This window comes from Corythoichthys intestinalis, chromosome 13 (assembly GCF_030265065.1).
Source record: "Corythoichthys intestinalis isolate RoL2023-P3 chromosome 13, ASM3026506v1, whole genome shotgun sequence".
Taxonomy (NCBI): Eukaryota; Metazoa; Chordata; class Actinopteri; order Syngnathiformes; family Syngnathidae; genus Corythoichthys; species Corythoichthys intestinalis.
Genome location: NC_080407.1, coordinates 4,557,426 through 4,584,237, shown reverse-complemented (window position 1 = coordinate 4,584,237; position 26,812 = coordinate 4,557,426). Strand labels below are relative to the sequence as shown.

The 26,812-nt window shown below is 39.9% G+C and overlaps 1 protein-coding gene across 2 annotated transcripts in view; it reads left to right on the top strand.

The window, feature by feature from the left end:
• The first annotated feature begins 288 nt into the window (after nucleotides 1-288).
• The window catches only part of cdk17 (cyclin dependent kinase 17), a 47,548-nt gene continuing 21,024 nt past the window's right edge, over nucleotides 289-26,812 (top strand). Inside the window, exons 1-4 of one of the 2 annotated variants that reach the window (XM_057854363.1) lie at nucleotides 289-415; nucleotides 496-617; nucleotides 21,785-21,929; nucleotides 26,024-26,188. In XM_057854363.1, coding sequence (XP_057710346.1) covers nucleotides 21,803-21,929; nucleotides 26,024-26,188 — 292 coding nt within the window. In that variant the 5' untranslated portion in view covers nucleotides 289-415; nucleotides 496-617; nucleotides 21,785-21,802. Of the gene's footprint in view, nucleotides 618-21,784; nucleotides 21,930-26,023; nucleotides 26,189-26,812 lie in introns of both variants that reach the window. The other variant, XM_057854362.1, reaches the window with a different exon arrangement.

The window sequence follows — 26,812 nt, the reverse complement described above, 5'->3', positions numbered from 1 at the left end:
TTGACAGCCCTGGTCGTGGTTCCAATGTAAAATTTAACAAATGAAATGTTACAAATTTAATCGGTGAACTTATTACCTAAAGGTAATTTTTAATACATCTTTGTGAATAGCATATTGTTATTAGCAGAAGGTAAATCATCGTGTAATTCTTGTGGATTTTTTTGGGGTCATCTTTGAAGATGAATGTAATGATAATCCTTTAAAATAAATGCAAAGGATTCTCTATTAGGGTGTAGAATTTGGAACACTAACCGGATGCTGTAATGCTTTTATTTGTTACTCAAACAGGAAGTCCTATGTTGACGTCAGCTAGCTTGATTGCACCCCTCCCGTCCACTCAGTCGATGGATTGGAGAGCTCCTTCTCCAGACTGTTTAATCTGCTCTTGCTGTCATCCAAACGGCGTTTTTCTGGGGTTCGCTCATTCGACCTTCGCCTCATCGCTCGCTCTGCTGATCCGAGGAGGTTGATCTATTTATTTATTTTTGTGAGCAGAACCGGAACCGAGCGGGAGCTGTGTTTTTTGGGTCTTCTGTGGGCGGATACAGCGGAGGAGTGCATCCGGGCCTGGAAGCTCCGGAGGGTCCGCTCGAAACCACGGAATTCACCGTTTACTGGTACAATTCTCATCGCAAAAATCTCTACGTCTGTCCGATAATGGAGTCCGTGACGTACTTGTAAATTCGACTCCAACGGCGAGTACGATCGAGTGGTTTGTGGTCAATAAACTGTCAACACGAGGAAATTGAGAAGCCACATTCAATGTCCTGTTTATGACATTTGGCAAATGCCTTCCGTTTTGCCCCCAGAATACTCAACTCGTTGCGTGGTTTGCAAACATTTGGGTTTGTTTACATAACGTGTGCATTATAGATACCCGTATGCTATCGCTCAGTTACTGCGTGCACCACAAAATGTGGAAATGCAACTATGAACACCAATTTACGAACATTTAAGTCAGGTTTGTAAAATTTGTGACTTTCAGCTTTGCACGTGCTTTATGACTGCGCACTGCCATGCATTTAAAAGTAAGGATGCAAGTGCTTTCTGCATAGCCATGATGCTCTTGAGTTGCACCCACTCCCATTTCTTCCCCCAACCCGACTGATGCATGTCTCAATAATGCTGTTTGACCCCGATTGGCTTCCACTGTCCTTCATTGGTAACCTCTTTATTTGTGTGCATGTTTCTAAACCAGCGCTTGTTCTGACCCACATCCACATGTAGGCTGCAGTTGGCTATTAAGGGTAGCACACCCCCAGAGGACAAAGTCATTACCCTGACACCCCCCCAACCAGTCATTGTTGGGCCATATAGGACTGCATGTATTGATCTGCATCATGCACATACATACACACAGTCTGTCCCTTGGACCTGATGGAGGACAGTCAGTTGTCTCTCTCTACGATACTTCCAGGGGTAAAAAAAATTCAATTACACTTGAACACCATTGGTTTATTTAAAGAAAGAAATCACTAAAGTTTTGCTTCAGATTGTCATCAACTCGCCAGCCTACAGCACAATATACAATCTGGTTTTATCTTCTCTACAGGCTAGAAAATATTTGACGGAAAAACTGGATGGCGGGCCAGTGGTTGGCCATTCATTTTATTTATTTTTTAATAGGGCTGTCAAACGATTAAAATTTAAATCGAGTTAATTACAGCTTAAAAATTAATTAATCGTAATTAATCGCAATTCAAACCATCTATAAAATATGTCATATTTTTCTGTAAATTATTGTTGGAATGGAAAGAAAAGACACAAGACGGATATATACATTCAACATACTGTGTTTGTTTATTATAACAATAAATCAACAAGTTGGCATTAACATTACTAACATTCTCTTATTAAAGCGATCCATGGATAGAAAGACTTGTAGTTCTTAAAAGATAAATGTTAGTACACGTTATAGAAATTTTATATTAAAACCCCTCTTAATGTTTTCGTTTGATTAAAATTTTCAATTAAAAAAATTAACTAGTAGCTCACCATTGTTGATGTCAGTAATTACACCATGCTCACTCATGGTACTAACCCATAAAATCAGTTGGACACAAGCGCCAGCAGAGGGCGCCAAACACCAAAAAACAAGTAACAAGCGGACATTACACTGTACTGTCATTTTAATCTGTTTGAGCGGGGCATGTGCATTAATTGCGTCAAATATTTTAATGTGATTAATTTAAAAAATTAATTACCGCCCGTTAACGCGATAATTTTGACAGCCCTATTTTTTAATCTTTGACTCAAACCTTCACTCCTTGTGTATACAGTTACTACAAAGCCTTCCCTGCCTAAAAACAGGTTGATTAGACTATCCCCATCCATTTTAATGAATTCCTTTGACATCTATAAATAATACTATTGAATATTAACAAGCTTTTTATTAACAGTTCCTGTGAGGATTTTATTATTATCAGTACCGTGGTTGGCAAACTTGTTCCACCATGTACAATCTAAAAAATACTTCAAGCATTGTCAACATAATTTAAAACATGAGTGTAATAGGCGTAATTTTTTTCTACCACTAGTCAAAAATTTGGAGATGTTTCTCCGTTCATTACCTAAGTTGGTCACATATATTAATAATATAATTGTGCGTAACATTCACAATCAGTCTAAAAAAAAATAAAGTCAAATGTTCAAATTAGGGATGTCCCGATCCAGGTTTTTGCACTTCCGATCCAATACCGATATTGTTTGCACTTCCGATACAGATACTGGCCGATACCGATACCGGCCTATCTGAGCATGTGTTAAAGTTTAAAGTTATTTAGCCTCCTTACTTAGTTGTCAGACTCGTGTTGAAAAGGGTTTTAGTGCTCTTGATAACAACTAGCTAGCTGAATTAGGTGAGTTTGAATAACACACAACGGTTGGTAACAAGAAACTGACCTGTTTATTCAGTGACAAACACAAAACATTATAAATAACAGAAATGGCATAGTCAGTCAGTAAAACGTGCAAATAATATTGTAAACTGTCTTAAAAAAAAGCAAAACACACAAACAACCTCAGTGGAAAATCCCACAAACCCCCCCAAGCTATTAAAAGCTTTTAATGTTTCGTGCATTAGTTGCAATAATTGTATAAAAAGCCTCTCAGGTTTAAATAAACGACTATTTCAGTATCAAGTTAACATTTTAAAACGGTAAATAAAACACTCAAGTCCTCATTCTGTATCAGCAGCTTTAAACTATATTCAACTGATTTAATTTTGCGAATCAAGTGTTAAAGTTGTTGAAATTGCTCCCGTTATTCCATAATTTCCCTTCTGTCTACTTTCGACATGTGAAAGTTTTAAAACTGTTTTGAAGATATATTCAAGTCAAGAGTTTGCAGATTTAGGAGTATTTTAGATTAAAAGTTAATTAGGTTCGCTTGGAAGGTTCACAACAGCCTACTAGGGAATTCTCCTGCTTTAAGATGGCGGCTGTTTACTAACGCATCTAGTTTTCCATACTTCAATGTTGCTAACGCCGTCAAGTCTGTCAATTAGCATCTAGTTCTATATACATATGATATCTATTATCTACTGTAAAACGATGTTGACGTAGTTTGTAGCGGCTGTCAGCAGCAGTCATGTATTCTTGTGTTTTTTATCCAGCGGCATGAGTTGAGCTAAAGCCGTGAGTCGAGCATTGGCATTACCCGGGTCTATGACAAGCATGATATTTACTCTCGGGACGCAATGCGGTCCGTTTCTCATTGCGTCCCGAAGACCGCGCTGTGTATTAGTTCCGCTTTACTTAACATATTTCAATAATCGGAATTTAGATGTTTGTGAATCGTTCTCGAATCTTCCACGGCCGAATCGCTCAAGGATGTAATGACGGCTGGGCACGTTGTACCGTGGTTCTAAGTGTTTGATGGTGCGTCTTTACTCACGAGAGATAATGGCTCGTCATCCAGAATGAATTCTTCGGCAATGACTCTTGTTATTCCCTGGGCTTTGGGACTGTCGAGTGCCAGTTTGTCACGCATATAAAAGTTTCTGCCAGTGTTAGTTATGTTTTCTTAACATACTCCTTATATTGTTTGTGGTGGTATTTCGCTAAATGCTTGATTAGGTTGGTTGTATTAAAACTTCTTAAAGCTTTACCACCACGCTTGACTTTATTGTGGCATATGTTGCACTCTGCCTCTTCGTCTTTGTCGTCCTTTAAGGAGAAATGATCCCACACAGCTGACATTTTTACTGATAAAGTCTCTCGGTAAATTGGGAGGCGGTAATGTAGTGTGTTGAAGGTGTGCTGTAAAATGCGGACCGGATTTTTGGGAAACCAAAGGAAAAACTGGAATGGATTATGTAAATCGGTGCGCTGGAAAACCCGGACCGGACTTTTAAAAAAAAAAACTGCATCGGAATTTTTCCGTGTCGGCCGATTGATACCGATGCGCATTTTTTTTGCCCATATCGGCGTCCGATCCGATCCAAATATCGGATCGGGTCATCTCTAGTTCAAATATATTCTCTTAAAATGTTAAATACAACTGAACTGTAGTTCTGCAAGAGGGCTGTCACATACAACTAGTGGTATCTGTACCATACTTTTCTCACTTATTGATACTAACTCACCCATTCACTGCCATTGACGACAAAAGACATTCAATCCATTTGACTGGGAGGTCTGGCGTCAATCTGTCCCAGTTAAAATGGACTGGACGTCTCCTGCCGTCACTGGCAGCGAATGATTTCATTTACGTCTTTTAAATTTCCCACCGTGATTTGCCGCGACACAGACTGTGCTTGCTAATGATCGGCCTGTAAAACACCGTTGCTATTGACAACCGCGCCGGCGCTCTCCCGCTCCTTCTCCCTCGTTTACATAACGTTAAAATCATTTTTTTGTGTGTGGACTCATCAAGATTTCCTCCGCCGAGTGGTGCAATAAATACTGTTTTTAAGGTTTAAGAATGACTACAATCCGTGTGGGGTGTTGTTGAATCACACTAGAAAAATGATGTTAACTATCTTAGGAATGTCAAGTGCCGTGAGTTTATTTAATTGGGCTTTTGGAGTGCACGTGTGTGTACACTTGTGCACCTCAACTCACATTGTCTGCGTTGTCCTCGTGCTCTTCCAGATGTGTGTGCGTCGACGGTTGATTTAGGTGAGGGAGATTGGCTCATAATCCGCAGATTAAACGGTGGCATTTGTTGGAGCGGCATCAGACGGGGATTACGCGCACTCGCTCGGGTCACATCGGTGGATAAACAAGGCCGATGCTCATTCATGATGAAATAACATCAGATGGAATGAAAGCTTTCCTCCATTTGCACATTAAAGTAGGCGCAGGTGTTGAAGTGCAGACTTGCATAAGACGCAGTTTGATAAATTTGCACAAATTTATGTCCCTTGAGTGAAAATTCAAATGGAAAAAAAGAAGCCAGTTTTTTATAGATCTCTCTCTCTCATCTCTTATTTTTTTACCATTGGATTAATCGTTGCATTTCATATTCACTCACAAAAAATGTCTACGAATATTAGAGGTGTGCGAAATTTCTGATTCTTAGATAATTCGCCATTTGGCCGTGGAAGATTCGAGAACGATTCACAAACGTCCAAATTCCGATTATTGAATTATACCAGGTAAAGCGGAACTAAACACAGTCAGCGCGGTCTTCGGGACGCAATGAGAAACGGACCGAGAGTAAATATCATGTTCAACTCATGCCGCTACAATAAAAAAAAACAATAATACCTGACTGCGGCTGACAGCCGCTACAAATAGTTGCTAGTTGATACAAACATACGGCCACAAGAATGCTACCGTAGATATCACATACAGTGGGGCAAATAAGTACTTAGTCAACCACTAATTGTGCAAGTTCTCCCACATGAAAATATTAGAGAGGCCTGTAATTGTCAACATGGGTAAACCTCAACCATGAGAGACAGAATGTGGAAAAAAAAAACAGAAAATCACATTGTTTGATTTTTTAAAAGAATTTATTTGCAAATCATGGTGGAAAATAAGTATTTGGTCAATACCAAAAGTTCATCTCAGTACTTTGTTATGTACCCTTTGTTGGCAATAACCATGGCCAAATGTTTTCTGTAACTCTTCACAAGCTTTTCACACACTTTTGCTGGTATTTTGGCCCATTCCTCCATGCAGATCTCCTCTAGAGCAGTGATGCTTTGGGGCTGTCGTCGGGCAACACTGACTTTCAACTCCCTCCACAGATTTTCTATGGGGTTGAGATATGGAGACTGGACAGGCCACTCCAGGACCTTGAAATGCTTCTTACGAAGCCACTCCTTTGTTGCCCTGGCTGTGTGTTTGGGATTATTGTCATGCTGAAAGACCCAGCCACGTCTCATCTTTAATGCCCTTGCTGATGGAAGGAGATTTTCACTCAAAATCTCTCGATACATGGCCCCATTCATTCTTTCCTTTATACGGATCAGTTGTCCTGGTCCCTTTGCAGAAAAACACCCACAAAGCATGATGTTTCCACCCCATGCTTCACAGTGGGTATGGTGTTCTTCAGATGCAATTCAGTATTCTTTCTCCTCCAAACACGAGAACATGTGTTTCTACCAAAAAGTTCTATTTTGGTTTCATCTGACCATAACACATTCTCCCAGTCCTCTTCTGGGTCATCCAAATGCTCTCTAGCGAACCGCAGACGGGCCTGGACGTGTACTTTCTTCAGCAGGGGCACACGTCAAGCAGTGCAGGATTTGAGTCCATGGCAGCGCATTGTGTTACTGATCGTAGCCTTTGTTACTGTGGTCCCAGCTCTCTGCAGGTCATTCACTAGGTCCCCTGTGTGGTTCTGGGATTTTTGCTCACCGTTCTTGTTATCATCTTGACGCCACGGGGTGTGAGCTTGCATGGAGCCCCAGATCGATTATCAGTGGTCTTGTATGTCTTCCATTTCCTCATAATTGCTCCCACAGTTGATTTCTTTACACCAAGCGTTTAACCTATTGCAGATTCAGTCTTCCCAGCCTGGTGAAGGTCTACAATTTTGTCTCTGGTGTCCTTCGACAGCTCTTTGGTCTTGGCCATAGTGGAGTGGACAGTTGTCTTTTATACCGATAATGAGTTAAAACAGGTGCCATTAATACAGGTAACCTTAACCGTTAAACCTCGTTAGAAGAAGTTAGACCTCTTTGACAGCCAGAAATCTTGCTTGTTTGTAGGTGACCAAATACTTATTTTCCACTCTAATTTGGAGATAAATTCTTTAAAAATCAAACAATGTGATTTTCTGGTTTTTTTTTTCCCACATTCTGTCTCACATGGTTGAGGTTTACCCATGTTGACAATTACAGGCCTCTCTAATCTTTTCAAGTAGGAGAACTTGCACAATTGATGGTTGACTAAATACTTATTTGCCCCACTGTATGCAGAACTAGATGCGAAATGACAGAATTACTGGCGTTAGTAAACAGCCGCCATCTTAAAGCAGACTTCTCTGGAGGGCTCAGTTTTAGCGAACCTAATTATCGGCAAACTCTTGACTTGAATCTATCTTTAAATGATGAAAGTAGACAGAAAGGAAATTATGGAATAACGGGAGCAATTTTTACAAATTTCGAAGTGTCTTAAATATGACGGGAGTTGTTCCAAATGTTAAACTCAGGTTTTAATATGGCAAACTTTTAGGCTATGTCCTGAACACCTTGTCCTCCCCTATGTTACATTGTTCATATTTTTATCTAAAAGGCTAAATTGGCCCCACGCATATTTGCGCATACTCTATGTCAACACCCGAATGGAAGCAAGCTTTTACTGGACTGCAGCAATAGTATTCCGGTCCACTGCGTTGCAGCAAAACGAGCACACAGTGTGAGACTCATCACGCGGATGTCGGGAGCGTGTAAAGACACGGCCCATCAATGTTAATGCGTCACCCCTGCCCCTTAAAAATAGTTCCATTCTACACTCACCGGCCACTTTATTAGGTACACCTGTCCAACTGCTCGTTAACACTTAATTTCTAATCAGTCAATCACATGGCGGCAACTCAGTGCATTTAAGCATGTAGACATGGTTTAAGACAATCTTCTGCAGTTCAAACCGAGCATCAGTATGGAGAGGAAAGGTAATTTGAGTGACTTTGAACGTGGCATGGTTGTTGGTGCCAGAAGGGCTGGTCTGAGGGGCCGTTTACATGGTGGCTCTCCGAGAATACGAAAAATTTCAAATTTGAATTTGCACTTGCGTCTCCATTTGAACAATTTTGAACGTTTTCCGCATGAAAACAATGTAGTATTCATTCCAGGCCCTAGGGGGCAGTGCAGATTTACAGGGCGACGGAGAATGATGCACTTTGCCCCCACCAAGCGCCCTCAGCCCGGAAAAAAATATGCCCGCCCACTCGAGGCAATGTCTTTTTTCTTTTGTTCAAAAAAACACAAAAATTGAAACGTTCAACATTTTTAATTTAAAAATATTATTAAAACAGTAAATTAAAGCTGACATTCCGCCATATTTGGTGTTTTTAATGTTTAGTAGCACCGCTGTGCACGGCCAATGTGACGTGTACGAGGTCTCGCGCTGCAGGAGCCTTTGATATGCATGCCGAGGAAGCCCCCCCTTTCAACCCCCCGCAATTGGATTCTTCCACTTTGGAGGCAGGATTCAGAATTTTTCGTCTTTGCCGACACCATATGTGCGCAAGGCGAGTCCGCTACTCAGTCATTGCGTCTTTGTCTCGCAGAGTCGCCATGTAAACTGCCACTGAGTATTTCAGAAACTGCTGATCTACTGGGATTTTCACGCACAACCATCTCTAGGGTTTACAGAGAATGGTCCGAAAAAGAAAAAATATCCAGTGAGCGGCAGTTCTGTGGGCGGAAATGCCTTGTTGATGCCAGAGGTCAGAGGAGAATGGCCAGACTGGTTCGAGCTGATAGAAAGGCAACAGTGACTCAGATAACCACCCATTACAACCAAGGTCGGCAGAAGAGCATCTCTGAATGCACAGTACGTCGAACTTTGAGGCAGATGGGCTACAGCAGCAGAAGACCACGCCGGGGGCCGCTCCTTTCAGCTAAGAACAGGAAACTGAGGCTACAATTTGCACAAGCTCATCAGAATTGGACAATAGAAGATTGGAAAAACGTTACCTGGTCTGATGAGTCTCGATTTCTTCTGCGACATTCGGATGGTAGGGTCAGAATTTGACGTCAACAACATGAAAGCATGGATCCATCCTGCCTTGTATCAATGGTTCAGGCTGGTGGTGGTGGTGTAATGGTGTGGGGAATATTTTCTTGGCACTCTTTGGGCCCTTTGGTACCAATTGAGCATTGTTGGAACGCCACAGCCTACCAGAGTATTCTTGCTAACCATGTCCATCCGTTTATGACCACAATGTACCCAACTTCTGATGGCTACTTTCAGCAGCCTGGAATCATCTCACACTGGTTTCTTGAACATGACAATGAGTTCACTGTTCTCAAATGGCCTCCACTGTCATCAGATCTCAATCCAATAGAGCATCTTTGGGATGTGGTGGAACGGGAGATTCGCATCATGGATGTGCAGCCGACAAATCTGCACCAACTGTGTGATGCCATCATGTCAATATGGATCAAACTCTCTGAAGAATGCTTCCAGCACCTTGTTGAATCTATGCCACGAAGAATTGAGGCAGTTCTGAAGGCAAAAGGGGGTAGCATGGTGTACCTAATAAAGTGACCGGTGAGTCACCTCTGCGCCTTAAAAAATTTCAAATACAGTATTGTATCTCTCGCCACACCACTGAGGTTGATTGCCCCTTCACTTGAGTTCACCGTTGAGCGCGAACACCTTCACTCACTCAAGCGTCTGTCGAGATTGTATTGCTTTCGTGTGTGTGTTTGTGGATTGATAACGGACGTGATCCACTGATTTGGAGGCTCATCCTCGGTAATTGAAGATTACAGCGTGCTGCCTTTGGCTTGACCTCAAGCGCACACACAAACGCATAAAGGCGCACGCCGCCAAAGCTTTATTGCCGTCAAATTTGAGCATCTGTCTTGTTGCGGGCGCCTTTGTGTTTGTCATGTGCGGTGATAATGGCTCACCACGTGCTGGGTTTACATTTGTATGCTACAGACGGACATTGCAGGCTTACAAGCTATAAATAACATGTTGCTCTCCTCTATCTTTTATCTTGGTTCCTTCCTTCCACATGATGTCTCCTCTTCATGTTTCTGCTTCTTGTTTTTGTGCTTTGTCATGAATTGATTCCCCATTTACATAGAAGGATGTACTGTACTGTGTAGAAGTGGGAACCTCTTGGTACCTCACGATACGATTTGCAATGCAAAGCTCACGATAACGATGATCTGACGATATAGCGATACAAGGATTTTTGATACATTGGTCAGGAAATCATTCTTCAAAAAACTAAAAAAAAACAATTTTCTGCTGTGAATTGGAATGAGTTTATCACTAGTAGACGTTCAATCCGTTTGAACTGGGAGGGTGGCAGCGAATGATTCGTTCATTCGCTGCCACCCTCCCAGTTCAAACGGATTGGACGTCTGTGGCCGTCAGTGGCAGCCAATGCCAGGCAATGAGTAATTTTGGGCCATTTAAGGTCACTTACCTGTTGATTTTCAGTTAGTTCCTTTTGATTTTGGGGTATTTTATGGGTCACTTGCTGTTTATTTTGCATTACAGAACAGGAAGTGACCGGGGAATCACCCAAATGAATAGGCAGTGACTCAAACTCAACAGGAAATGACCTGTAAATGCCCCGAAAATCGGACCGAATGACCGTGAATGCTCTGGCTTTGAATGAACGAACGCTCCCAGTCTAAATGGATTGGGCGTCGAGCACCGTCAATGGCAGCCTTTTTTTTTTTTAAATTGACACCATTTTAAAACAATATTTCGATTCTTGACAGGAACATATCGATATCCTTTTGGGATACAAAGTATCACGATTAGAGCTGCAGCTGTCGAATATTTTAGTAATCGACTGAAAATTGTATCGATTAATCGAGTAATCGGATAAAACTTTTTTTAGGCGTCCCGATCGATCGGGTCCGATCACGTCATTTTCGAAGTATCGGAATCGGCAAAAAATATCATCCATGCCCTTTTTAATATACTGTATATGTATTTTTTGATTAAATCGTTTTCTAATTGTATTTAACGTTAGACGTAATATGTTACACTCATCCAGAGTCTTTAGGCTTAAGGTAGGGTTATCAAATTTATCCCAATAACGGCGGCAATTAATTTTAAAAAAAATGTATCACGTTAAAATATTTAACGCAATTACTGCATGCGCTGCACGACCCACTCACGCATTGTCGCGCTCAATCTGTAGTGGCGCCGTTCTAACTATATAGAGAGATAAAAGGCAGCGTAAATTGAGTAGAGTGAAGTTTGACAGCCTTTGAAGCCTATTTTTAATTAGCTAAAGCCTTACAATACCTCTCCCTATGATTCGAAAGATCATGGGAAGCAATATGGGAAAGCAAGGTAGCAATTGATCTTTTTCTTAATATCTTATGTTATTCCCTACGCAGAGAAGGTATATCAATTGGTAGCACTACGCACAGTCATGGTTCCACTTCCCATCATGCATTTGGGCAAGGCTACAGTATCATTTACTGAAAGCTCAACAAATACACTAGATGGCAATATTTAGTCACAATATACATAGTCACAAGTCTTTCTATCCGTGGATCCCTCTCACAGAAAGAATGTTAATAATGTAAATGGCATCTTGAGGATTTATTGTCATAATAAACAAATACAGTACTTATGTACTGTATGTTGAATGTATATATTCATCCGAGTTGTATTCATTTTTTTCTTATTGCATTGCCAAAATGTATATGATCGGGAAAAATTATCGGGAATGATTGGAATTGAATCGGGAGCAGAAAAAAAGCAATCAGATCGGGAAATATCGGGACGGGCAGATACTCAAACTAAAACGATCGGGATCGGATCGGGAGCAAAAAAACATGATTGGAACAACCCTAATCGTAACCTTTCATTTTCACCTTCTTTCCTGGTGTAGTCAAACTTTGGAGCGAGTGGTTCTTGGTGCCATGCTAGTTTGTTGCGTCAAGACAACAAGACACGTCACGACGCAATACGTGTCTTTAGGAATCGGTAAAGGGATCGTTAAAACTTTTTCATTGTGATGTCGAGGCCTCGAAACACTAGGAACCGCTTCGGAATTGGAATCGGATTTCGATTCCCATCCTTAACGATATATCACTATTTCGATATTTTGTCACACCCCTAGTACTGTGGCATGGTGGTATTTGACTGTTTTTTAGACATTGGACTGCCAAGAGCTTAGAGTAGAACTGCATAAAGTAAAAAGCTTATGCAAGACTTTTATTGCTACGTAATTGTCAGTAATGTTTCTATTAATATTAACATTAGAGCCTTTTGTGCTCACAAGAATTCATCGAAAACCCCTGTGGGTCAGTCATGCTGAAGCTCCCTTTTTTGGCTTCTCTCGGGCAAACAAAAGGGTCTTTGAGCTGAGAGCACCCACCGCACCGGGCAGCAGTACTGATGCTGTTTGTGTGCGTCCTCATGGCTACACAAACACATGCTTGTGACTGTACTGTTGGCACTGGTAGCCTTTGAAACGCCACAAAAGAAAATCTTGATTGTGAAAATGGCCCGATAGTTTGAACGTGTCGGTGTTGACCGATGACGAGGTTGAATTACAGAAATTAGTCAAAGGTTCTTTTACTATTGTTAGTCACTGATCCATCTTTTCTGTTGACTTGAGCAAGGTGACACCTTCAGGGGTCATGCTCTTTCAAGTTTTGGGGGTTTTACATTGGATAGATTCGTTTTGTATCCAGAGATGACTGAAGTGGTGAGCTTGACGCAATGCAAAAACCCTGCCCTCGCCTCTGGTGATTGTCATCATATATATGGTGCAAGCAAAAAGTCGCACCTATTTTGAGCGCATTTCAGATGCGGTGTAACATTTTAGTGACGATATCTTGTTCATGCGTTGCCATTACGATTGGGTCTGATCACGTCATTTTCAAAGTATCGGAATCGGCAAAAAAATATTGGACATGCCTTTATTTTAATTTTTTTTTTTTTTTTTAATCTAGGGCTGCAGCTATCGAATATTTTAGTAATCGAGCAATTGACTGAAAATTCTATCGATTAATCGAGTAATCGGATAAAACATATATTTGTAGGTGAAGAGCAATTGTAAATATACATGAGAAAACAAGACATTTCATCTCATCTTGAACCATTTTCAGTCAATCAATGTCTTTATTTTCGATGTATATTGTTGAAAACAGCCAACAATTGCATCTCAGGTGTAACTAGAATAAAAAAAACGTATTCACTGCTTTCACTCAAAAAAACCTTTAGATCTTATTTAAAAAACTATATATATATATATATATATATATATATGCCTAAAAATGCTGTTACGCTTGATAACACACATCACTTAAAAGTTAGGATTTTTTCCCACGTGTTTCAATTGAATTTCTATTTGTGTCAAGCCATTTTTAAGTTCTAGTTAAGTTTTAAGTTAGTCTAAACTGTAAGTCCTGATAGGATTTTGAGTTTTTGCAGTGTACAAAATAAATGTATGATACTGGCTGTATTGGAGCACATTAGGGACCAGTGCTACTTGGTGTTTTATCCAGCAATGACTACTGAGCTAAAATTGATAGTTAGCATTATTGAGTTATTATTTTACAACCTCATCACTCCACAACGCTATGTTATGTTAAAGCCTATATGTAAGACATGTTAGCCACGCATGGACAGTGGTCATAATTAGGGCTGCAGCTATCGAATATTTTAGTAATCGAGTAATCGACTGAAAATTCTATCGATTAATCGAGTAATCGGATAAAACAAATATATTTTTAGGTGAAGAGCAATTATAAATATACATGAGAAAACAAGACATTTCATCTCATCTTGAACCATTTTCAGTCAATCAATGTCTTTATTTTCGATGTATATTGTTGAAAACAGCCAACAATTGCATCTCAGATGTAACTAGAATAAAAAAAAAAAGACTAATTCACTGCTTTCACTCAAAAAACCTTTAGATCTTATAAAAAATATATATATATATATATAAATGCCGTTACGCTTGATAACACACATAACTAAAAAGTTAGGATTTTTTTCCCGCGTGTTTCAATTGAATTTCTATTTGTGTCAAGCCATTTTTAACTTCTAGTTAAGTTTTAAGTTAGTCTAAACTGTAAGTCCTGATAGGATTTTGAGTTTTTGCAGTGTTCAAAATAAAAGTATGATACAGGCTGTATTGGAGCACATTAGGGACCAGTGCTACTTGGTGTTTTGTCCAGCAATGACTACTGAGCTAAAATTGATAGTTAGCATTATTAAGTTTTTATTTTACACCCTCATCACTCCACAATGCTATGTTATGTTAAACCCTGTATGTAAGACACGTTAGCCACGCATCGACAGTGGTCATAATTAATAGAAACCTAGCCCTCCGCAGGGCTAACATTACGTGAGCTTGTGACAGTAACGTTAATCTTTATCTATTAGCGTTTAGCGCTCTTTATTAGCGCTTAGTGCTCTACTGCTTTAAGATGGCGGCTTTTTACTAACGCTGCCCAGACGCGGGCGAGTCTGTCATTGCGTATCTAGTTCAACATACATGTGATCTCTATGAGACTCATTACACGCTACCCGCAGCCAACGTAGCATCGTGTGGGCTAGTATTTAGCAACGTCGGCGTCGTTTGTAGCGGCTATCGGTTGCAGTAAGTTTTTTTTTTTGTTTGTTTTTTTTTTGTTTTTTGTTTTTTTTTTTTGCTTCTTCCTCTACACACGTGACATCAGCGCGTTGTCCCGCATTAAAAGTAGTCCGAGTAAAACGTGATGCTTAGAGCTGTCAAAATAAACGATTATCGAGGTGAATAAAATTACTCGGATCCGTTTTTAAACTCGAGTGACTCGAGTTGCTCGAGTATTCGTTTCAGCTCTAGTCATAATTAGTAGAAACCTAGCCCTCCGCAGGCCTAACATTACGTGAGCTTGTGACAGTAACGTTAATCTTTATCTATTAGCGCTTAGCGCTCTTTATTAGCGCTTAGTGCTCTACTGCTTTAAGATGGCGGCTTTTTACTAACGCTGCCCAGACACGGCCGAGTCTGTCATTTCACATCTAGTTCAACATACATGTGATCTCTATGAGACTCATCAGACGCTACCTGCTATCAAGTAGCATCGTGCGGGCTAGTATTAAGCAAAGTCGGCGTCGTTTGTAGCGGGTGTCGGCTGGTGTAATTTTTTTGTTTTGTTTTGTTTTTGTTTTTGCTTTTTGTTTTTTTTTGCTTCTTCCTCTATGCACGTGACATCAGCGCGTTGTCCCACATTAAAAGTAGTCCGAGCAAAACGTGATGCTTACAGCTGTCAAAATAAATGATTACTCGAGGTGAATAAAATTACTCGGATCAGTTTTTAAACTCGAGTTACTCAAATTGCTTGAGTATTCGTTTCAGCTCTAATTTAATCGTTTTCTAATTGTATTAACGTTAAAGACAAAATGTCTTACACTCATCCAGAGTCTTTAGTTTTGGCTTAAAGTAGGGTTTTACATTTTGTATTTTATATTTTATTACATTTTAATAATTTTTATTATTATTATGATTTTGATTGTAATTTACATCTGTAACGCTGCAATGCATGCGAGGAGGCATTTTGTACGACAACAGTGTTGACAGCAGGTGGCAGCAGAGGTTGACTGTCTCCCCTAAGGGATCAGTGGTAGCCAAATAAAGCTGAAGCAATGAAGCTTTAAAGTCAATTGGTTCAAAGCTTAATGGTGGTTCATTTGGTCTTTTGACATTCTTATGATGCCACTGTCAAATAAAGTGTTACCATTTCATATCATTTGGTGTTGATATCCCATAATACAGTGAGGACAGCTGTGGGCTATAGTCCGGTGCGGCTTATCTATGAACAAATGCCGTTTTCTTGGCAAATTTGGTGGGTTGCTGCTTACAGTCTTACAGCCTTATAGTCCGAAAATTACATTACAGTAGTTTTTTTTCTTTTCCTTGTTTACTCAAATCTTAGCGTGAATATCAGAGTGCGTTTCTCCTGTGTGATGTTTTGCGTTGTTAATGGAGACAGATGACCTATACATTTGAAAGTATATTCTTGAGTCCACATTTTTGAGCTCGTCCGAAATGGCAATGAAACGTGATCCTACTCTGTCGGCCATCCCAGTTAATTGATACTCATTTGGCATTTCAGGATGTTCACAATAGAATATGGGCTGCTTTAGGCTAAATTACATGGCAACGAGGAGCATTTTGCTCACGGATGTTGGCAAGTTAATAAGGGGGAAAGCCAGCTAAAGTGAAACATGAGGTGGACATGTTGTATTTTTCTCTACATTTTTAAACTAGTACAAATGACAGTTGCTGCCTTGATATTAATGAGTACACCCCCACTGACTTTGAGAAAGCAGTACTGTACATACCCAAAGTCACTTGGGTGATTTCATGGCCCCCTAGCAAACAGAGACACCATTATGTCGCCTCATTCTCGTTTCTTCCCTCCCTCTTTTACCACAACTCACTTCCAAGACACCTTCATCTCCTCTCTGGTATCCTTTGAAAGAAGGCGTGTGTAATTGTTAACCCAGTAATTAGGCCTGCAGGTTTTCCTATCTTCCCCCGCGACGTGTTCTCCTACTTAAACTACCCTTAAAAACGCCTTTGAGATGCTTCCAAGAGGGGGTGGTGGGATTGATGGAGAATGTGGGTCAAAATTTCTGAAAATGAAAGCGTGGCAGTCAGCGGGGTTCGCGCTTCCGTCTAGATGCCATTTTCATTGCACATTCCCTCACAAAGCATCACAGATGCCATATACACACAGGCGCGCACACACACGTCACAAGTCTTTTGTTTTGCGGCAGAGATAAAACCCAGCTCTGTTACACTCCTCTGTATGGGGGACAAAGAGTACTTATCCATGCGTGTGCCTGAATTCATTTCACATTCACATTGTATGATCATTTAAAAAAAATCCTCATTACATTGTTTGACTTCATTACAGTTCTATAGTTGTGTACAGTACATGTGACTGGGAGGTCATCAGCGCTGCATGATGACAGATCCCTCCACCAGTGTTAGCATGACATACTTTCTTTTTAAAAGTAGGCTAATCACACTGCATACTGCATGGTGCTAATGTTAAATATTTTAGGAGTCTTATTTATTTATTTTCTTTTTATGCATCTCCTTCCCGCTGAGTTTGTTTGTTCCTTTATTTATTTGATTTTGCTTCAATGATGACTAAAAGTTGCCAGGATCTTTTGGTCCTGCTCCCATGATAGATTACTTGAAAAGTAAGACATACCGCTTAAGCATGTTAATGTGTCATTTCTTTTTTTTTTTCTTTTCAAAAGCTGTCCTGTTCACCTGTTTGACATGGAGAATGGAAGTCTAAGTGCACGAATGGTCTGAACAGTTTTAATGTTTCATATTGAGAGTCTGACGTACTTGCATTGTGATCATTCAACATACCTTGTTTATGATAGCAAAGCAGTAAACAGGAAGGGCTTATGGGGGAACAGAAGAAAAGAAACACAAGAGAAGAAAGAAAAGAAACACAAACTACAACAAGAAATACATTGAACGTCTAGACTAACTACTAATATGTTGGTGCTATCGTCAGCTAGATGTATTTCCGGTTGACACCATATGGGGGGCCTGTTGACCAGGGAAAGAGGGGGAGCGGGGGAGTCTATAAGCTAAATGATTGAAAGGAGAAGAGTGTACACAAATCAGCTCTGTGATCTAGATCCCAGTAACCGTGTGAATCCCTTGTGAGTGTAAGCCCATTGGCGACCGACCCTACGCCGCCCCACTGCCAATCCCGGCACCGGGATCACCCACCCGAGCGCGCCTTATCACATCCAGCTGCACGACAGCCACTCAGACGAGCGGAGACGCCACTCGGGCGCCAACCCAGGGCCACGGCCCCCACCCAGCCAGCCCCGTTGGGAGATTGGGCGGGCGGGCGTTGGGGGGGTTCAACGCAGCCCATCCCTCCACCCGCAGCCCAGCAAAGGAGCCTTGGTTGATTCACATCATTAAATTAAATGTAGTTTAAAGGTGATGATACAGAATGGGACTTGAGTATTTTATTTACTGTTTTAAACTGTTAACATGATACTGAAAAATTAGTTTGGTTTAGCCTGAGAGGATTTTTGAATAATTTTGAAACTAATGTACAAAACATTAAAAGAGGGGGGGGGGCGGAGGTAACATCAATAATCGATTTATAATTGAATCGGAGCCTCTGAATCGTAATCGCAATCGTTAGGTGCCAAAAGATTCCCACCTCTAGTCTTTACACTTATTGATGATTGTAGACACAGAAACATTCAGGTCTTTGGAGATGAACTTGTAGCCATGAGATTGCCCATGCTTCCTCACAATTTTGCTTCGCAAGTCCTCAGACAGTTCTTTGGTCTTCTTTCTTTTCTCCATGCCCAATGTAGTACACACAAGGACAGAGGTTGAATCAACTTTAATCCATTTTAACTGGCAAATGTGATTTTAGATATTGCCATCACCTGTTATGTGCCACAGGCAAGTAACAGGTGCTGTTAAATACACAAATTAGAGAAGCATCACATGATTTTGCAAAGGGTGCCCAGATCGATCGGGTCCGATCACGTCGTTTTCAAAGTATCGGAATCGGCGAAAAAATATCGGACACGCCTTTAATATTTTTTTTTTTTAATTAAATGGTTTTCTAATTGTATTTAACGTTACAGACAAAATGTCTTACACTCATCCAGAGTCTTTAGTTTTGGCTTAAAGTAGGGCTATCAAATTTAACGCGTTAACGGCGGTAATTAATTTTTAAAAAATTAATCACGTTAAAATATTTAACGCAATTAACGCATGTGCTGCACGACCCACTCACGCATTGTCGCGTTCAATCTATAAAGGCGCCGTTTTACCCGTATATAGAGCTAAAAGGCAGCATAAAATGAGTAGAGTGAATTTTGGTAGTCTTTGGAGCCTTTTTTTAATTGGCTAAAGCCTTACAATCCCTCTCTCATCAATTAGAAATATTGTGAGAAACAATGTGGGGAAGAAAGGTAGTAATTGATCTTTTTCTTAACACCCTGTTATTTCCCAACGCAGAGAAGATATATCAATTGGTGTCACTACGCACAGTCATGGTTGCACTTCCCATCATGCATTTGGGCAGAACAGTTAAATGGTTACAGTATCATTTACTGAAAGCTCAACAACTACACTAGATGGCAATATTTAGTCACAATATGCAAAGTCACATTTATCCTTTAAGAATTACAAGTCTTTCTATCCGTGGATCCCTCTCACAGAAAGAATCTTAATAATGTAAATGCCATCTTGAGGATTTATTGTCATAATAAACAAATACAGTACTTATGTACTGTATGTTGAATGTATATATTAGTCCGAGTTTTATTCATTTTTTTTCTTAATGCATTGCCAAAATGTATATGATCGGGAAAAATTATCGGGAATTGAATTGAATCGGGAGCAAAAAAAAAAAGCAGTCGGATCGGGAAATATCCGGATCGGCAGATACTCAAACTAAAACGATCGGATCGGGAGCAAAAAAACATGATCGGAACAACCCTAGTGCCAAGTTAATACTTTTGTCCGGCCCATTTTTGGATTTTTGTGTTAAATAATAATGATTTAATTTTTTTCCCCATTTTCTTTCTTTTTTTTTTTTTTTTTTTGTCATTGCAAGCAAAATAAATGAAGATATTACTACCAAAGCATTTGTAACTGCGATCATTTCCTGGGAGAAATTGAGCTTTATCTGACAGAATTGCAGGGGTGCCAATACTTTTGGCCAGCAGTGTAATTGGACGGATGGGTTGACTGTATGATGAATCACTCGCACCGTGCTCTGACACGGATGACAAAGTGCTGAAAGGATGTGTCACGAGTGGGAGCGGCGACGGCAGGGGTCGGCTTGATTGGTTGCCAAGAGTGGGAGATTTCTGCGTCTGTTTCCTCCCTTACGTCCTTACGATGCGAACACTTAATGAGGCGTTGACACAGCAGCACAATGAACAGGGAACAGCTTGAGGGCAATTGAGCAAGGTGCTTCCTGCTAACGCCGTTGCGTCAACAATTAGTCGGATCCCCCTAGTTTAAACGTGAAATCAGTAGTGCTACAACGATTAATCGATTAACTCAAGTATTTGATTAGAAAAAAATATTCGAATTAAATTTTGCTGCTTCGAGTATTCGTTTAATTAAAGTGGCGTTGTAATGGTTTGTTTTGAAAGTGTTTGCATTTAATTTTATTAACTTGGGTGGATATGCTGCCCTCTAGTCCACCTAATTTCACATGGCTGAATCCAGCTCCTCCCTGTTAAGATAAACATTAGCTAAGTTTTAATTTTAGCTCACGTTTGTTTTTTTTTTTGTTTTTTTAAGGCTGTCAAACAATTAAAATTTTTAATTAATCACAGCTTAAAAATTAATTGTAATTAATCGCAATTCAAACCATCTATAAAATATGCCATTTTTCTGTAAGTTATTGTTGGAATGGAAAGATAAGACACAAGACTGATATAAACATTCAACATACTGTACATAAGTACTGTATTTGTTTATCATAACAATGAATCAACAAGATGGCATTAACATTCTGTTAAAGCAATCCATGGATAGAAAGACTTTTAGTTCTTAAAAGATAAATGTTAGTACAAGTTATAGAAATGTTATATTAAAACCCCTCTTAATGTTTTCCTTTTAATAAAATTTGTAAAATTTTCAATCAAAAAATAAACTAGTAGCTCGCCATTGTTGATGTCAATAATTACACAATGTTCATGGTGCTTAAACCCATAAAATCAGTCGAACCAAAGCGGCAGCAGAGGGAGACAAAAAACACAAGTAACAAGTTGACATGACACTGTGCTGTCATTTTAATCTGTTTGAGCGGGGCATGTGTGTTAATTGCTTCAAATATTTTAACATGATTAATTTAAAAAATTGATTACCGCCCGTTAACGCGATCATTTTGACAACCCTATTAAAAATATTATTAAAACAGTCAAGCCGATTTTCCGCCATATTTGCTGTTTTTAATGTTTAGTAGTACCCCTGCGCACGCCCAATGTGACGTGTACGAGTGCTGACGTTATCGGCGCGGTGTCGCGCCGCGGGAGCCTTTGATATGCATGCAGAGTAAGCCCCCCCCAATCCCCCGAAATCGAATTCTTCCACTTTGGAGGCAGGATTCAGAATTTTTCATCTTCGCCCACACCATATGCACGCGAGGCTAATTTAGTTTAAAGGTATATTTAGCTGTTTTTTTGTGTATGTATGTTTGAACTATTTGTTAAGAGTATTGTAAAAAAAAAAAAAAAAAAAAAAACGTTGGCATTTTATAGCATTTAAGATAGGGGATTTTTGTTATGTAGATTAGCCATTTTTTGTTGTTGGTGTACATATATCCTCATTTATTAATTTTTTTTATACCGTATTTTTTATGTTCCTTATCCGATTACTCGATTATTCGAACTAACTAGTTCATCGATTAATTGACTACTAAAATAATCGATAGCTGCAGCCCTAGAAATAAGTCCAATTGTAGTCCACGATTTTAATCTTTCATTCATGCGCCGGTTATGCTTTATGCATTGGCGGAGCTGATTAATATTTGATTTAAAGAGTCTCGCTTCATTGATGAGGTCGCTCAGATTGTCTGGAATCCTGCACGATGCTGTGAAATTTAGCGTTGGATGCCACTGTGCTTGACCGTTTGTTCATGTACATCTCCTAGGCCGCGCACCGCCCCGCCATGGAGAAGATGAAGAGGATTAAGAAGCGTCTGTCGCTAACGCTGCGCTCCAGTCAGACTATCGACGAGTCTCTCTCGGAGCTGGCAGAGCAGATGACGATTGAGGACGGTGGCACCAAAGATAATGGTTAGTATTTTTCAGGTATTCTGTGAATACTTTTGCCACGACGTCCATGGACGTATGTTTTTTAACCCTTAGCTGCACAAGTTAATGGACCCTACACTCTTCCATAAGTGGGTCAAAAATGACCCATATTAGAACCAATGTGTTTTTATGCCATTTTGGTGAAGAATAATCACTTGTATATTAATTGGTATTATATTTAGGGCCATACAAGAATGATTTCATGCTTGAAATATTATATAAAAAATTAACATTTTTTGAATAATAATAATAAAATAAACAAAAAAGAACAATAGATTTTATTCTTCCTTGTATTTTATCATCAATGATGAAGAGCTCCCATGCATCTTTTTGGTGAGACAGCAGTGCGAAGCCCTTGTGGAAGCACTGACCGATTTCTGAGGATATTGTGACTCTTTTGAAAGTTGGCTAAATTGGGGGTCTCAGAGCGGAACGTCAAGTCACCTGAGTGTTTTCCGCCATATATATATATACAGTAATGTTAGCTAACTTAGGCTAGGTTCATACCACTGGTCTTAATGCACGAATCCGATTTTTTCGTGTTTTTCCGACTCGACTGAACGGGAAAAGTCGCATAAAAGTGGACCATTTAAAATCCGATCCAGGTCACTTTCGTATGTGGTTAAAATCCCATCCGGGCCACATTTTTCCAGAATGTGGCTGCGGTCTGAACTGTCAAGTCCCTCAAATTGGAATTCATACAGCAATTAACGTTAGTAGAGGGCGAGAGAGACAGGGCGCTACGGTAGCGGTGCAGCTGTGCATTAGCGCCTAGCTTGAAGGCTGATTTTGGGGAAGTAGCGGGCTTGACAACAGTCATAAAAACATAAAATGTGTCGATGATAAGTCTGAGAATGCTCAGTTTTCTGTCAGCTCCAATGCTCCTGCGCTTGTGGGCTAGTTTACTCGGCGCATCTCGGACTGCGAATTAGAGCGCATGTGTGCTACTTGAACAGGAAACAGACATGACAAAAAATCGGAATTGTGCATTAGGACCTATGGTATGAACCTAGCCTTAGTTAGCTAGCTAGTTATGAAGTAGGTAAATTTTTTGATAAGTATAAAAAGAGTCATGAAAAACACACACAAAATACTACATGGACATAATACTTACAGTACACATATCAGCTCTTGCTGTGTAAAATAATCTTAAGGGATGTCACTTTTTACATACCTAGTCTGTGTGGTCCATGGTAAATTTATTCCTGACAGCCAAAGTTAATAAGAATGAAAGTTTCCCATTGGATTCCATAGAAAATGCATGTGGGTCATTTTTGACCCACTTGTGGAAGCTTAGGGTAGTGTCAAGTTCAAAAATAGATCCTTAGGTAGACATTGTAAAATTACCCAAAAATAAGGAGAGAAGACACTCAAGTTTTCTTGGCCAAGGAGAGCAAAAGAGTGACTCGTGACAGTCACCAAAATTGATCTAAAGAAAAAACCCTCCTTGGTATTTTATTTAGGGGTTTGTCCTAAAAAATGGATGCCGCCCTGAGGGAGGGGGAGAGCAAGCTGGAGACACCCATGTGGTTTTCGATTGGATATGTGTGTGCATGTAGGTGGAACTAAGTAAATACACGTGTGTAAGCAAGGGCCCATGTAAACAATCATGTAAACAGTCAAAACAATCATGTAAACAGTCAAAATGACCCAGACACTTCAGTTATGCAACGCTGCGGCCATGGAAGATGTCCTCGCATGGAAAATTGTCCTCGAAGGTCTAGACGAAAGTCCAGACGCCTGATGCTGAAGATGCCTCGGAAGGTCTAGTTACGCAATGATGCGGCCATGAAGCAAGGCGGTTGTCATTCCGACCCACTTTTACTCTTTGTAACACTTAAGCATTATACTACAACCTGGTATAGCAAGCAATAATCATTTACTGGTTATATTAATAAGAAAAATATTGCAATATGTATTAATTATGGTACATATGAGCACAAGCAAAAATTCAATCAATCAATCAAGCAAATACTTAATCAATCAAACCTCGATAATTACCTCAACAGGTAGTAATACAAAAATGACAATTTCTTCAAATGTTCAAAAAGTTCATCAAAAATTTGAATGGCATTATATCAAAAACATGTTTTTGAGGAATACCTGGAATATGAATTGATCACAATTTTTCAATCCGAAGATATTTCAAGAAAACAACCTCACCGGGTCATTTTTGACCCACTTATGCATCCAAGGGTTAAAGATTCTAAATTTTGAATAACGCTTCTAATAAAAGACACCGTTAAGTTGAAACTCGTCAATGAATTAGTCGGCAAATCCCACAAGCGGCAATGATTTAAACTCCTCTGTCCACATCCGCCCGTGAACTTTTATGACCGTGGAGCTAAAAGTGCTTTCAGCAACTCGCCGGCTCTCACGGGCCTTTAAATTATTAAACACTGAGCTTTATGCGCTTTGAATGAAAACATTTGTGTGTGTATCAGTGGCGAGCGGGATGAAGAGCTCTTTATCGACGTTATGTAACAGGCGTAAGAGCAATTTGCATAAACACACACTCGACCGTTAAAGGGATAAGGTCATTTGAGGGAACTGTCAGCTTGGAGTAGTTTAAGACTATGGGGCAGTTTACATGGCGACTCTGCGACACAAAGACACAATGACTGTGTTGCGGAGTGGCCTCGCGTGCATATGGTGTCGGCGAAGACGAAAAATTCAGAATCCTGCCTCCAAAGTGGAAGAATCTGATTGCGGGGGATTGTGGGGGGCTTACTCCGCATGCATATCAAAGGCTCCCGCGGCGCGTGCGCAGAGGTGCTACTAAACATTAAAAACAGCAAATATGGCGGAAAGTCGGCTTTAATTTACTGTTTTAATAATATTTTTAATAGGGCTGTCAAAATGATCGCGTTAACGAGCGGTAATCAATTTTTTAAATTAATCACGTGAAAATATTTGACGCAATTAACGCACATGCCCCACTCAAACAGATTAAAATGACAGCACAGTGTCATGTCCACTTGTTACTTGTGTTTTTTGTCTCCCTCTGCTGGCGCTTTGGTTCGACTGATTTTATGGGTTTAAGTACCATGAACATTGTGTAATTATTGACATCAACAATGGCGAGCTACTAGTTTATTTTTTGATTGAAAATTTTACAAATGTTATTAAAACGAATACATTAAGAGGGGTTTTAATATAAAATTTATATAACTTGTACTAACATTTGTCTTTTAAGAACTACAAGTCTTTCTATCCATGGATCGCTTTAACAGAATGTTAATTTTAATGCCATCTTCTTGATTTATTGTTATAATAAACAAATACAGTACTTATGTACAGTATGTTGAATGTACGTATATATCCGTCTTGTCTTATCTTTCCATTCCAACAATAATTTACAGAAAAATATGGCATATTTTATAGATGGTTTGAATTGTGATTAATCACAATTAATTTTTAAGCTGTGATTAACTTGATTAAAAATTATAATCGTTTGACAGCCCTAAAAAAAACAAAAACAAACGTTAGCTCAAACAAAAACTTAGCTTATGTTTGTCTTAACAGGGAGCAGCTGGATTCAGCCATGTGAAATTAGGTAGACTAGAGGGCAGCATATCCACCCAAGTTAATAAAACTAAATGCAAACACTTTCAAAACAAACCATTACAACGGCACTTTAATTAAACGAATACTCGAAGCAGCAAAATTTAATTTAAATATTTTTTTCTAATCGAATACCAATTAAATATGAAAAGAAAGAAAAGAAAAATGCCATCGCTTGGAGTGGGCGTGCGTATATTTTTTCCGGGCTGATGAATTTTGGTGGGGTCAAAGTGCATCATTCGCTGTCGCCTTGTAAATCTGCACTGCCCCCTAGGGCCTGGCATGAATACTACATCGTTTTCATGCGGAATTGCAACATTGTTCGAATGGAGACGGTCCCATTTAAATGCAAATTTGGAAATTTTTCGTATACTTGGAGAGTCACCATGTAAACGGCCCCTAAGTTTACAGTTTGATGAGCAACACTGAGCTGTTTAACTATGAGAGGTTACTGATTTTTATTTGATTCAAGACTTGAAATGAAACTTGGAAACGTCCATTTTCTCTTTCAGAGCCCTTCATGAGGAACGGCCGCCCACCCACCTCCCACAGCATGCACTCCTTCTTGCACCAGTACACCGGCTCCTTCAAGAAGCCGCCGCTGCGCCGGCCGCACAGCGTCATCGGCGGGACCCTGGGCTCCTTCATGTCCATACCGCGCAATGGCAGTCGCTTGGGTGAGCCACCAAAAAGTCATTTTCAAACTCGCACATGTTGCTAGTGAACAGCTGGCATCTGGTGACAAACAGGAAAAGTGTCACAGTTGGGAGATTTCCGTCCAAGCGCCTCCCACCTTTGCTCTTGCTGAAGTTGACAAACATGACGAAGTTGTCACGTTTCCTGCCATTGGATTCGCAAGTAAAGTGTAGAATTGAGTTAAATCCCGAGAGGTGGGAAGTTACTCATCGTGAAGAGGCAGGAAATCACTTCAAATAATGGATAGACATAGCCGCCGGTGCACTTTTGTTACAGTGGGGCAAATAAGTATTTAGTCAACCACCAATTGTGCAAGTTCTCCTATTTGAAAAGATTAGAGAAGCCTGTAACTGTCAACTTGGGTAAACCTCAACCATGAGAGACAGAATGTGGAAAAAAAACAGAAAATCACATTGTTTGATTTTTAAAGAATTTATTTGCAAATCGTGGTGGTAAATAAGTATTTGGTCAATACCAAAAGTTCATCTCAATATTTTGTTATGTACTCTTTGTTGGCAATAACGGAGGCCAAACGTTTTCTGTAACTCTTTACAAGCTTTTCACTCACTGTTGCTGGTGTTTTAGCCCATTCCTCCATGCAGATC